Source organism: Notechis scutatus, chromosome 3, assembly GCF_049901735.1.
Source record: "Notechis scutatus isolate UNSWTSFEM ecotype Mainland chromosome 3, rNotScu1.2, whole genome shotgun sequence".
In the NCBI taxonomy this organism is placed as follows: Eukaryota; Metazoa; Chordata; class Lepidosauria; order Squamata; family Elapidae; genus Notechis; species Notechis scutatus.
In genome coordinates this window covers 8,767,841-8,782,126 of record NC_142011.1, presented here as the reverse complement: position 1 = coordinate 8,782,126, position 14,286 = coordinate 8,767,841, and the positions used below count along the sequence as shown (strand labels likewise).

At 42.7% G+C, this 14,286-nt stretch overlaps 1 protein-coding gene across 1 annotated transcript in view; it reads left to right on the top strand.

Annotated features, from left to right (window-relative positions):
• The window catches only part of COL20A1 (collagen type XX alpha 1 chain), a 198,119-nt gene that overhangs the window by 26,708 nt on the left and 157,125 nt on the right, over nucleotides 1-14,286 (top strand). Inside the window, exons 6-10 of the mRNA XM_087959166.1 lie at nucleotides 1,169-1,336; nucleotides 7,137-7,292; nucleotides 8,195-8,314; nucleotides 9,947-10,111; nucleotides 12,920-13,081. Coding sequence (XP_087815292.1) covers nucleotides 1,169-1,336; nucleotides 7,137-7,292; nucleotides 8,195-8,314; nucleotides 9,947-10,111; nucleotides 12,920-13,081 — 771 coding nt within the window. The remainder of the gene's footprint in view (nucleotides 1-1,168; nucleotides 1,337-7,136; nucleotides 7,293-8,194; nucleotides 8,315-9,946; nucleotides 10,112-12,919; nucleotides 13,082-14,286) is intronic.

Below are 14,286 nucleotides of genomic sequence, written 5' to 3'. Positions count from 1 at the left end.
AAATGAACTATTGTAAGTCGAGGACTACCTGTATAAGTGTTGGAATTCATTTTTGGAATGTACAGGTAATCCTCGACTTACAACAGTTCAAACTTACAACGGCACTAATAAAGGTGACTTATGGCCATTTTTAACACTTACAACCTTTGTAGCATTCCTGTGATCATGTGATCAAAATTCAGATGATTAGCAACGTTTTTGTGTGTGTCCCGGAGTGATGTGATCTTCTGATGAGCAAACCCAGTGGGGCATCCAAATTCATTTAATAACTGAGTTACTAACTTAACAACCTCAGTGATTCACTTAACAACTGTGGCAAGAAAGGTTGTAAAATGGGGCAAAACTCAGTTAACAAATGTCTCACTTAACAACAGAAATGTCGGGCTCAATTCTGGTCGTAAGACAAGGACTACCTATATTTCTATGCAACAACTACAGTAGTTTTCAGCCAGTAGATGGCAGTGTTTACAAGTTTGGATCTACTTTATGCTCCTTTTTTCTAAGTCAAGATTCCTGTTTCCTGTTACAGTTAACCAGCTCAGCAGTAAAGCACATGGTGACTGTACTCTTTGTTTGCTCTGAACAGAACAGAATTTCTAACAATCAGGATTCCTGCCTTGAGAAGGTAGTGGACTAGAACAGGGGTGTCAAACACACCCAGTGGGTTGGATTCAGATAACAGATCATCAGAGTTGGGAGGGACCTTATAGATCATCGAATGCAACCCTCTGCCCAAGCGGGAGACCCGACACCATTCGGCCTGCAATGTGGCTGCATCTGGTCCATGAGGTCATCCTGGAAAATGTAAGAGGTCGGCCCATATCGCTTCAGCCCTGTCTACCCATGTGGCTTTGGCCCGGTTTATCTGCCCTGTCTACCCAGTGCGAAGAGGAAACATGGCAGCAGTTTGGGGAGTGGTGTCAAGCTGTCCATGCCTACCCAGTTGGCCACATCCACCCAGTCAGCCACACCCACCCATCCCCCTCCTCCTCGAGGTCAACCGTAGCCCTGATGTGGCCCTCAATGAAATTGAGTTTGACATCCCTGGACTAGAAGACTTCCTAAGCCCCTTCCGGCCCTATGACTCCATGATTCCGAGGTTGAATCTCTTTGAATAAAGGTGTAGGCTTGGGTCTAACGATCCTTCTCTTGATGATTTATAATATAGGAAGAGTTGAGCCAGGGAAGAAAAGGCAAAACACCCCGCTTTTTAAGCCTGATGATTATATGCTCAATGCTGAGCCAACGTTAATGCTGCCAACCTTACCGAGCGTAATAGAGTTTGAAGAGGATTATCTGGCCCGAAGGAAAATGAGTAGCGACAGCTTCAGGAAAGGTGAGATATCTTTCACAGACACTCTGCCACTCTTTCTGCAAAGTTTCATGGCCTTTTTGGCTGCTTGGTTATCATCAAAAAAAAGCTCTGATTCTCCTTTTTTTTTTAAGTAATTTTTTTTTCATAAACATTTTGAATACAGTGTATTGTCAGGGCATATCATTTACAGAAAAGCAAAGAAAAAAGAAATATTAACATATATACTAACTATCTGGATACCCGTGCTTTGCTACGAAACTATGTAGTTGGGCTTAGTTTTGGGGGAGGAAAATAAGGGGAAAAATTGTGCCTCTGCCTACCAGCATCCATCGGTATTCATCTGGCTAGCGTCCTGTCAGTGTGTGAGAGAGTTGAGGGCTGTTTAGAAACTGAAACAGTATTTGCTGTGTGAGCAAGAAGGAGACAGCAAGGAGCCTGGGTGTGGCTTAGCTCAAATGTTCTGTACTAAAGCTGGTTGGTGCTGTGAAATTGAAACTCCTCTGCTTGTGTTTTGCATTTGGAAGAGATTTCTTTTCAGGTGGGGAGGGGGAGTAGAACTCCTTAGCATCAAAGCATGTTAATAATAATATACGAAATACTAACGCTCTGATGGTCACTTTGAAAAATCCTTTCTTAGTGAGCCCCTAGAAGCCAAGAGGAACATATGTGCCAAATTTCAAGTTTGTAGGCTTTATGGTTCTGGAGATTATGTGATGATGCATGAGTGGTATTTCACTTTTATACATATAGGTAACAATAATAATAATGGTGTAACAGAATAGCTTTGACTAGATTTCTCTTTATGTTACTTATTTGTAATTCTCTTGGTTATATTGGCATATTTATAATTATAAACCATCTTTATATTTAATTCATACAAAGCAACAATCTTTCTTCATATAATTTCTACCACTTATCTCTAACCACTCGTAAAATCTATTCCATGTTAAGTAGCATTCTATGTCTTCTTTGTCCTTTATTTTTAATGTCAATCTATCCATCTCTGCACAGTCTTATATGTTCCGAATTACATCCTTATCTGAAGGAGTGTTCTTATTTTTCCAATATTGTGCAAATACAACCCTTGCTGCTGTCAATCCATGCAAAACTAGAAACTCCCAAAAAACACACTTTATCATAGCCCTCCGGCATTATACCCAACAAAAATATTTCTGGTTTTATATCTATATGTTGTTTGATCAACTTTTCCAGCCATGTATGTATTTTAGTCCAATATTTTCTTGCTTTCATGCAAGTCCACCACATATGATAACAAGTTCCTGAGGTCTGATTATACAACCAACACTTGGCGGATATATTGCTAAATGTTTTTGCTAATCTATAGTTGGCAAGTGCCAACTATAAAACCTTTTATAGAGGTTTTCTTTGTATGCAGTAGCCATTGTCAGTTTATAGTTTCTATCCCAAATTTTTTGCCATTTATCTAATTCTATAGCATAATCAAGAAAATTTGCCCATCGTTTCTTTGACTTGTTCCTCTTCCATTTTATAACTTAATAAGTAATTATATATATTTTTGATCAGTTTTTCATCTGTCCCTAATAATATCAAGTGTTGTTGGTTCTTTGTAAAAACCCCATGTTTTTGCACCTTTCTCGTATCTCAATTGCATTTGCAGATGCAACCATCAAGCTAAGTCCGCCCCTTGGTTTTATAGTTGTTGTCTAGTTTTAAGCTCACCATTCTCAATTAGAATGTCTTTATAAAATACATTTTCCCCCAAATTGATAAGATTTGGATGTATCAATGCTTCCATTGTGGAGAGCCAGACTGTTATTTTCATATAGTTTTGTAGTTTAATTTTTTCCCATACCCGAATCAAAGCATTCCTCACATAGTATCTTTGAAAATATTTATGTATCGTACTCCTTCCATACCATAAAAAAGTGCCATCCTTATGGGAGATCATGGCCCTCCAATAATAATAATCTTCTTATGTTTCAAGTTTATCCATTCTTTTACCCATGTAAGTACAGATGCCTGATAATATAGCTCCCAATCTGATAGTCCAAAACCCAGTGGTGCAGGGGTGGGATTCTACCAGTTTGCACCTATTCGCAAGAACCGGTTGTTAACATTCTAAGCAGTTCAGACAACCGGTTGTTAGAAGAAATGACTGGTCTAATCCTGTAAGGAAGGCAGGAAGGAAACATTCTGGTGTTGCTTACAGAAGCTGCCTCTCATTAGCCCTTATTACATTCTTGGCAGGACTAGACTTCCTGTCTCAGGAACTTCTCTAGAGTTTTCCCCCCTCCTTTGCTGGTACTTTGCTTGTGTGGAGTGACCATTCAAAGTTACAATGGCACTGAAAAAAGTGACTTATGACCATTTTTCACACTTAAGACTGTTGCAGCATCCCCACAGTCATGAGAAGCCAGGCGAGGAGATGCGTGCCTCGATGTGAGTGATGTTGAGTTGGCCATGCCCAGCCAATAACATGACAGCCAAGCCATTTCCACCCAGTCACATGATCGCCAAGTCACGCCCACCAACTAAGTCATGCCCACAGAACCGGTTGTTAAAAAAATTGAATCCCAACCCTGCAGTGGTGGGATTCAGCCAGTCTGCACCAGTTCGAGAGAACCAGTTGTTAAATTTCTAAGCAGTTTGGTGGACTGGCAGTTGGAAGAAATCATTAGGGCAGAGAACCGGTTGTCAAATTATTTGAATCCCACCACTGCCAAAACCCCCATTATTTTTAGATTCCTGTAACATTTTCAGTTTTATTCTTGCTTTTTTCCCTTGCCAGATATACTTCAAGATTGTTCTACTTAGTTCTTCAAAATATTTTTTTCTCTATTTTTATCGGTATCGTTTGAATAAAAAAAGTAGTTTGGGTAGTATATTCCTTTTTATAGTGGCCATTCTCCCTATCAAAGATAATTTTTGGGGGGGAAAGGCTATGGTTCTCTTGATTGCCTTATCATCTTATCATGCATTGGGTTATATCATAAGTCATTACCATTAGAGAATCTGTGTTTCAATTACATATGATTTTCACGGCGAAGATTAGGGTTGGAAGAAGGATAGAATAGCAATAGTGTGTGTATCGTATATTTCTGGTGGCAGAGGGCTCAGGTTTTAAAAACGAGACACGGTGACATCTATTCAAAGCTCTTCCAGTAAATGCATCTTAATTCCTTGGTCGAGGTGCCGATTTTAACTTTATGATATATGACAACTGAGGGGTGGGGGGAAAAGACCAAGGTCCCACATTAGAGACAATGAGATGCACAAATGTGAAAGGCACATTTCATGATGAGATCTGACCTGGAGAAATCAGGGAGATGTTTTAGCTTGAAGAGACAGCTGATACATGTTAATTTCGCATGACCGGAAGTTGTTTGCTTCTAGGGATAACACAGGGCGGGGATAGATTGGTCCCCTGATGGAATGCGGGCAGGATCGTGTTTCCAAAAAGACAACCTGGAGAACAGGGGTGTCAAACTTGATTTCATTGAGGGCTTCATCAGGGGTTGTGATTGACCTCAGAGAGCTGGAGACAGTATGTGTGGGACATGGCCAAGGTGGGCGTGGACACGGTGGACGTCACACGAGACTCCTAGTGGGGAGGATACCTGTGGTGGCCAAGTGCTAAAGCAGGACTTCCCTCAGACCCTCCCTCCCTCATTATAATCTCCTTCCTTCCTTCCTTCCTTCCTTCCTTCCTTCCTTCCTTCCTTCCTTCCTTCCTTCCTTCCTTCCTTCCTTCCTTTTCTTCTTCTTCTTTTTCCTTCTCCTTTCTTCTTCCTTCTCCTCTTCCCTTCTTTTTCCTTCTCCTTTCTTCTTCCTTCTCCTCTTTCCTTCTTTTTCCTTCCTTGCTCTCTTCCCATCCTTTCTTCTTCTTTATCTTTCCTCTTTCCCTTTCTCCTTTCCTGTCCCTTCTTGCATGCTCAAATGCAAAAGGGGAAACATTTCTCTCTTCGTTTTGTTTTTACTTTGTTTTTGATAGCCCTCTGCCAGCCAAAATGGGACAACCCCCACCCCCCAGTCCTTGGCTATTTCCAGCCCAGCCCCATGGGCCAGATCTAAGGCTCCAATGGGCCAAATCCAGCCCACAGGCCTTGAGTTTGACACCCCTGCTGTAGAAACAAATATGGCTGGTTTAATGGATCCAGTTAAAGAGTGTAGGAAGAAAAACCCGGTTCCAGTTCCAAGTTGGGAATAAAACAGAGGCTGCTTAAGAAAGGACGTTTATTGATGAGTGGAACCAACAATCATAGCTTGTGGTTCTGGGACAACTGACCAATTGGTTGAATGAGTGGATGGATCTTTATAGGTTTCTGTGGCTTTGAAGTTTGAACCGTTCTTGGGATTGTGCAATGAAGGGGGGCTTGTGGTTCTCTTGCTATTTCAATAGTGGTGGATTAATCCTATTATGTTCTTAAAGGTCACATCCTGTCCTTCTCAATCCCATCAGCTAGAGCTGAAGGTGCCTTGTTTGTGAATAGATTGGCCTGGATTTCTCAATGGGCACAAAATCTCCATCCATCTCTAAAGACTTCAGGCATCTACTGGGGGCTGTTTTTGCTATGCAGGAAACCGGGTCTGCTTTCTGCCTTTAAGAACATGTTTTCTCCATTTCTCCTTTGGGGAAATGTAATATCATGCCTCTTTTGATATTCCCTTAAATATTTCATTCTCTAGGAGTGTGGGAGTGTGGGAGCTTCCCACAATTGGCAGCTGCTTTAATGAGTCCATGCATCCCAGCAATTGTGTCCTTCCCAGGCTCATCTGGAAGCCTAAAATATTGCTAATCATCCTTCAGAAAGAAAAAAAGAGTGGTGCTGTGGCCAGCTCTCGCCTCATAATCGGGAGGCTGGGAGTTCGATCCTAGGTGGAGGCAGATATTCCTCTCGCTGGGCACAATGAGAATATATCTGCTGAACAAAACTCTGCATTGGTGACAGGAAGGGCAACCAGCCAGTAAACACTTAGCTCCATTCAGTTGCCCAGATTCCACCCTGCAAGGGATTATGGGTTCGTTAAAAGGAGATGATGATCCTTCAAAAAGAAAAAGAAAAATGCATGTTTTGAGGTCCACCTTTTCTAATTACTCAAGCCAGGAGTTTTTACAGATGGGGAAAATCAAAATGGTGGGTGTAATTGGGCAATCGAAGCCCCGCTCTTTTATAATGTTAACCACATTATAAAAAGGCAATTTTGACCCTCTGGTCAAAACACATTATCCCATCCCAAAGCCTTTTCTTTCTTAAAGAGAAGACAACAGAAACGGATTGCATATTGAAGTCAGCAAATGTTTCAGTTCACGTGGTCCTTGATTTACAGCCATTTGATTGTTCAAAGTTACAGCAGCACTCCTTCCCCCTCCCCTCCCCTTTCCTCTTCCCTTTCCATTCCTCCTCTTACTTTCCTTCCTCCTCCTCTCTTCTTTTTCCCTTTCTCCTCCTCCTCCTCTCTTCCTTTTTCCTTCCTTCCTTCCTTCCTCTTCTTCCTTTTCCCTTCCTCCTCCTCTCTTCTTTTTCTCCTTCTTCTCCTCTTCTTTTTCTGCTTTTCCTCCTCCTCCTCTTCCTCCTCTTCCTTTTCCCTTCCTTCTCCTCTTTTCTTTTCCCTTTCTCCTCCTCCTCCTCCTCCTCCTCCTCTCTTCCTTTTTCCTTCCTCCCTTCTTCCTCTTCCTCCTCTTCCTTTTCCCTTCCTCCTCCTCTCTTCTTTCCTCCTCCTCCTCCTCCTCCTCCTCCTCCTCCTCCTCCTCCTCCTCCTCCTCCTCCTCCTCCTCCCTCCTCCTCCTCCTCCTCCTCCTCCTCCTCCTCCTCCTCCCCATTTCTGCTTCTCTTCATAGTTTCCCATTTCCATTGTGATACCTCTGCTGCAACTGATATTATCCTGCTGGTGGATGGATCTTGGAGTATCGGACGCAACAATTTTGGACTCATTCGAGAATTCCTGGCATCTTTGCTGGCACCTTTCAATATTGCTGAAGATAAGATCAGAGTAGGTGAGTGGCTTTTTTTTTTTTTTGCAGCCATCAAATTCAGGAATTATTCAGTTTTGGATAAAATAATGTTTTCTACCAATCCAAGAAAGCAGCAACATTTATCATTATGGCAGAGACTCTTTGATCTCTTAAAATCATTTCTTGCATTGTTATGATAGTAGTGAATTCATTGGTAATTGAAACTCAAGAAAATGTTGCGACAATAGAAAAAGTCCAGAAGGCACAGCTTAGAAGGCACAGCTTTTCAAAGAATTCAGGAACAATTCTTTTACATCTTCCACGGATAGCCCAGTTTGCTTGCTTTTTTAAAAAAAATTTTTTTAATTGAAATGTTTAATGATCATTACTAAAATCTCAATTTAAAAAAAAGGAAAAAGAAAAAGACAGAAAGTACATGCAAAGGAAAAAAAGTTATTTTAGTGACATTTTAATAATCATACTAAAAGTAATGCAAACTAAACCAGAAGGAAAACAATATAGAAAAAAAGAAACAAGTAGAAGAAATATTTTAATAATCAAATAATAATAGTATTGAATTTTTTAAAAAACAAAGTGAAAACTAATACAAACTAGATTAGAGAAGGAAAAGTGCAGGGGGAAAAAATCGCGAGGAAAAAAGAATACAGAAGAATTTTAAAAATAATTTTATTTCTTTTCTTTATAAAGAAACTAATACAAACTAAAGCAGAAAAACTGCAGAAAGTGCAGGAAAAAAGAAAAGAAAATGGTTTTACTGAATTTTTTAAACAAACCTAGCAAAAATGAATACAAACTATATTTTAAAAAAAGAAAAGACAAGAAAAGGGCAGAAATTGCAGCAAAATGAAAGAAGAAAGAAGTAGAAAAAAGAGTGGAAAACCCCAGTTTTCTTTCTCACCGCTTCTCCTTGTCATTTCTGCCAGGTTTGTCCCAATACAGCAGTGACCCACGGACAGAATGGGATCTGAATACGTATTCCACCTGGGAACAGGTGTCCAAAGCCATTCGGAATTTGCGCTACAAGGGAGGGAACACTTTTACAGGTGAATGAATGAATGAATGAATGAATGAATGAATGAGTTCTTTATTGGCCAAGTGTGATTAGACACACAAGGAATTTGTCTTCGGTGCATATGTTCTCAGTGTACTTAAAAAGAAAATACATTCGTCCAGAATCATCAGGTACAACACTTAATGATAGTCATAGGGTACAAATAGGCAATTAAATCATATTAGGAAACAGTCAATACAGAGGTGGTATTCAGCAGGTTCTGACCAGTTCTGAAGAACGGGTAGCGGAAATTTTGAGTAGTTTGGAGAATTGGCAAATATCGCCTCTGACTGGCCCCACCCCCTCTATTCTCTGCCTCCCATTGAGTCCCAGCTGATCGGTTGAGTCTTCTTTTGTTGCCCTGCACAGAACAACGGAGCTGGAAGGCAGGTTAGTGGGGTGGGGAGGGAATGGGGTTTTTGCAGTATTCTTCCCCTGCCATGCCCACCAAGCCACAACCACCAAGCCACGGAATCAGTAGTAAATTTTTTGAATCCCACCACTGTTCTAAGGGCACGCTTTGCGCATGTGCGCAGGGCTCAAAGACCGCCTGCTGCATCAATGCTGGTGAGCTGTGCTGTTTTTTTTTTTAGCTCAGCTGAGGTGCAGCCATCTGCTCTGCCACGTGAATCAGCTGAGGTAAAAAAACAAGGGAATATAGGAGAGGTAACGGCGGGGGCAGGTGGGCGGGCCCAGCCAGAAGTTGTCAAGCCTGAAATTGACCTATGTGTAGCCATTTTAGTTAGGCTTAGTATATATTCTTTTTCTTACTTTCTCTGTGGCAGTCATGGGGGGGAAGGGTTTCGGGCTTGCCACATTCCTAAGGAGTGGAGATAAGGAGAGTTGTTTTGGCTAGGCGATTCTTCTTCCTGTGGGAAAACGAGCTGTCTGTGCTTAGGCCCCTCGAGGTGGAGATTTATGACATCAAGCAATGTTGAATTACTTCTATTGGGGAATGTGACTTTTGGGGGTTGTTTCTAACTTCTAATATTGTGAGGTAATTCTGGGTTGTGTCAGATTCAGAATTACCATGGACTTTGCCAGTTTGATGCTTTCCTAAATAAAAGAAATTGTCTTGGAGGATGGACTTTGTTTTTTTCTTTTCATCACTTGGAAACCTGATATTATCCTGGTATTTGCCAGTTTTCCAAACTACTCAAAATTTCCACTACCGGTACACCAGAACCAGTCCGAACTGGCTGAATACCACCTCTGAACTGTTGCAGTGTCCTGGAATCATGTGTTCACCTTGTGTGACCTTCTGACGAGCAAAGTCAATGGGGAAGCCAGATTCACTTAACAACCAGGTTACTGATATAACGACTGCAGCGATTCACTTAACAACTGTGTCAAGAAAGGTGGCAAAGTGGGGCAAAACTCACTTAACAAATGTCTCTCCTAACGATGGAAATTTTGGGCTCAATTGTGGTCATAAGTTGAGGACTCCCCTGTAGAACATTTTGCAATGTTTCTCATCCTTTACAGGAAGAGGCCAGGCGTGAAATGCCACTTTGGCCCAGATTTAAGGAAAGGGAGAAATCAGGACCTGAATGACATCTCGTTCCTTTTCTCTGAACCTTTCTAACTATTATTTTTCCCTTCTCTCTTTTTCCCCCCATCCAAGGATTGGCGCTTACTCACGTCCTAGAGCACAACCTGAAAGAAGAAGTGGGTGCAAGGCCTGAAGCTTCTAAACTCCTCATCCTTTTGACCGATGGCAAATCTCAGGATGATGCCAGCCCACCTGCCCAGACTTTGAAGAATATGGGAATCAAGATATTCGCTGTGGGTGAGTCCCCCAGACCAGTGGCCACCAACCAGTGGGCCAGGGACCACTGGTGGTCTGCGAGAAAGTTTGGGTGGTCTGCAGAGAAATATCACCTCCAAAGCACCCCCCAAGCAATTAATCCAGGCTGCGCGGGAACACAAGGCTGTGACACCCACATGGCCTGCGGAACACAAGGCTTGCGTCGCTTGCATTGTGAACAACACAAGGTAGTGAGGGGAGTGGGGAAAGGGTGGAGGGGGGAACTTGCCCCATGTGCCCCAGCTGGCCACCGGGCTGCTTCTTTCTTCTTCTGCTTTTGGCTGCACGCAAGGAAAGCAGCAGAAGTCTTTCTTTCTCTCCCCCAAACTCCACCAGAAATGAGTCTTTGGGACACCGCAAGGCATCCTGCTCCAAGAGGCTGCGCAGGTGTGATACGTCTCACAAAGACTCATTTCTGGTGGAGTTTGGGGGAGAGAAAGAAAGACTCCTGCTGCTTCTGCTGCTTTCCTTGCATGAAGCCAAAAGTCTCTCTCTCTCTCTCCCCCTGAGAATGGAGCTGGAGATGGTATCCTGTGATATCAAATAAAGAATAATCGATCGGTAGGAAAACGGGGTGGGTTAGACTTTGGGGGGGATTTTCCCAGGGTTTCTGGTCTGCAGGATTTAAAATTATGATTTTGGTGGTCCCTAAGGTCCAAAGGTTTGACGACCCCTGCCCCAAACCCAAGTCAGTATAGGGAATTCTGGGAGTTGAAGTCCACTCCTCTTCACCTCTTCAAAACCCTCTCTGTCTCGTGTCAATACCTGATCTGACCACGAGATGGCGCTGCCTCTCTACTCAAGCTGAAATCATTTGCAAACTAAACAATTATTCTGTTCCAAGAGCCTTTCCCCAGTGTCCTGCTAAGAAATAATTTGGACTACAGGTTCCATTATCCCTGGCTGCCTTGGCCGTGATGAATGTTGACTGGACTGATGTGCACTGTAGTCTCTTGTATCTGAAAGGCACCTGGATAGGTATAAATATTGAGGGGCTTCACGTACATCGAATCCTACTAAATGTCACCGAAGTAGGTTTTTGTGTTAGATTTACGCATTCTGATGGACGGAGTGGGGTTGTTTATGGGTAGGGGAATCTTTCATGGCAGGTGTTTTGACTCAGGCAGGCTATCTCATTGTGCCACAACAGAGTTTGTTACCCAGGACACAACATGCTATGAGAAGGCAGGAGCTGTGCTTTGTTTAAATGTGTTGTTCGTGGAGAAGTCACCCAAACAGTGCCATCCATAATCAAGAGCGATATTTCTTGGAGAATTCTGTATAGCACAAAATATCTCCCAGGAAAAAGAGCTCTAAAGGAGACGGAAGAGAAGGAGAGGAGAAGGGGGGAGGGGAGAAGGATAAGGGATGAGAAGAAGACAAAGAGAAAAGAGAAGAGGGAAGGAGAAGGAGAAGAGGGGGAGGAGGAGGGGAGAAAGAGATGGAGAAGTAGAAGGACAAGGGCAAAGAAAAAGTGAATGAAGAGGAGGGTGAGGAGGATGGAGAGGGGAAGGAAGAAGAGGAGGAAGGAAGATGGAGATAGGGAAAAGGAGGAGGAGGAGAGGACAGAAGGAAGGAGAAGGGACAAAGTGAAGACAAAAGGAGAAGAAAAAGGAGAAGATGAAGGAAGAGGAGGAGCTGAGGGGGAGAAGAACAAGGAAAGGAAATGGAGATAAGGAGGAGGAGGACAAGGAGAAGGGGAAGAACCAGAGGAGGAGGAAAAGGGAAAGGAAGGAAAATGGAGAAGAAGGCGAAGAGGAGAAGGAGTAGAAAAGAGAAGGAATTGAAGAAAGTAGAAAAACAACTAAACACACTGGACAAGAATGTTATTTATTTTTTTTGCAAAAGAAAAAGGAAGCCCAAAGAGAGAAAATGGGGATCAAATGGAGAGGCCTTCTAGTAAAAGCATGGCTGGCGGGATGATTTGAGGGGTCCTTGGTGCTGTCTGAGCTTGCTTGTTTTGTTCCAGATGTTCCATTATGCAAATTAGGTAACGTCATCAGTGCTAGTCATGGTTGGACGGTTCCAATAGATGATTGATTAGAACCCCAAACCAGGATATTCCTTGCATTTGGGGTATTACCAGTGGATGTTATTCCTGCAAACCCACCACAGAAAAGTAGCAAATGGCAGCATTCATGGGAAGGAGGTAGCCATCTTGCCTTTTTGACAGCAGATGATGCTGGTGGCAAGACTCCCAGAGTCGTTATTTATTCCCAGAGCTTTTAAATCTGTTATCTTCTCTCTTAGCCAATGCATCCCATCTAAATGGCCCTTCTAGATGTTTGAAAGATGCTTTCTTTTCCAAAAGGCCACTGGATTTTCTTGTTTCCCCCCACACCCAAGTAAACTTGGTTTCAGAAGAATTTGAAGAAGCTTCTTGGATGAGGATCGAAACGTCTTCAAGGGGGGGAATATCAAGAAACCCCAGTTGCCTTTTGGAAAAGCAAATAAGAGGGGAATAACAATATACATATTTTAATATAACAAGATCTATGCAATAGTAAGAGAGAAGTCTAGAAATTAAATGATGGTAGTATTATTAAATAATATGAAATAATAAAAATAAAATGTAATAACTAATGAGTTACAATATTATGTTTACCTGTACTTAATGAATGGTACCCAGGTATCACACTGTTCACGCTTTGATATGTATAAGTAAAATAAAATAAAAAACTTGACAAAAAAGAGAGAATCTTCATAGACATCCTACTAGATGGTTTTCTGCAGGCTTCACACTTTCCATCCATGTTACCTCCAGATCCTCATGTTTCCTCTTTGTTTCAGGGGTGAAAAACGCTGATGAAACAGAGCTGCGCCAAGTGGCCTCCGAACCCCTTGAGATGACCGTCTACAATGTGGTGGATTTTCCTCTGCTCCGTTCTCTGGTCAGCAGGCTCACATGGCTCTTATGTGCTTGGATCAAGGAGAAGAACCAGAAGAATATAGGTGATACCAGAAAGGAGAATATTTGTAGCTCGGGGTTGAACATGGGGACCACAGTGCTCTCTGAAGTTGGTGGTTTTCTTGCAGCTTTTCATTACTCAACTAGGTAACATCATCAGTGCTAGATGAGTAGATGATGTTATCTAATCTGGGTAATGAAACTCTGCAAGAAAACCACCAAGCACCAAGGACCTCTCTGAGGTGAGGCTGACCCCATTTCTGCTGACTCACTTAACTGGCCCCAGAGGTGCCAAGATGGTGGATGGGGCTATGATGAGGCATATAAAAAGGGATGGGGCTTAGCCATACATTTACAAACCTCCCCATCCCGAAAATGCCATGTCAGTGTCAGGGTTCCGACCGATGCCCTCATAAAATCAGGAGCCTCAAACAAAGTTTCAAAGAAAAATCCAGTTGTTTATTAGGAGCGCCATGTCGACGCAGACCAAGTGAAGCCAGTTCTAACTTCACTCAGTTCGCGCCTTGCTTCTGACCCTGTTTCCCCCTCCCCGCAAAGTGTGTCATTGGTTACATTCCCCAACGAAGCAAATTCGTGGGTTGTAGAAGTCACTCCCTCTGGCCATTGTGTGTCTCCGTGGAGATGGCCTTGACTTCAGGATCAGTGGTGGGTTTCCAATTTTTTTTCTCTACTGGTTCATGTGTGCCTAATGCACGCTTTGTGTACATGCGCAAACACCTCAAAGATCGCCCTCTGAGTCAGCGCTGGTGAGCTGAGCTGTTTTTTACCTCAGCTGAGGTGTGGCAATCTGCTCTGCCATGCGGATCAGCTGAGGTAAAAAACAAGGGAATATAGGAGAGGTAACAGTGCGGGTGGGCGTGCGGGCCCAGCCAGAGGTGGTATTTGCTGGTTCTCTGAACTACTCAAAATTTCCACTATCGGTACGTCAGAACAAGTCCAAACTGGCTGAATACCATTTTTGCCTAGGATGTGTTTTGTTTTGACTGAGGTGCGAATTCCTCGATGCAGCTGCGTGGCGCGATTCCCCCATCCTCTTGCATAAGGCAACCTGAGAACAAATCAGGAAAGCTTTGTGAGTTGACAGTCAGCCTCTTACGCAGAAATGCAATCCACATATTTTTAATATTTAGATACTTTAGGGATGAATGGGGTTTTTCGTCGCCGGATCATTTTTTTTCTTCAATAATAAGATTCATTTTTCTCAGAAAACTTCATTTCCTGCACCAAA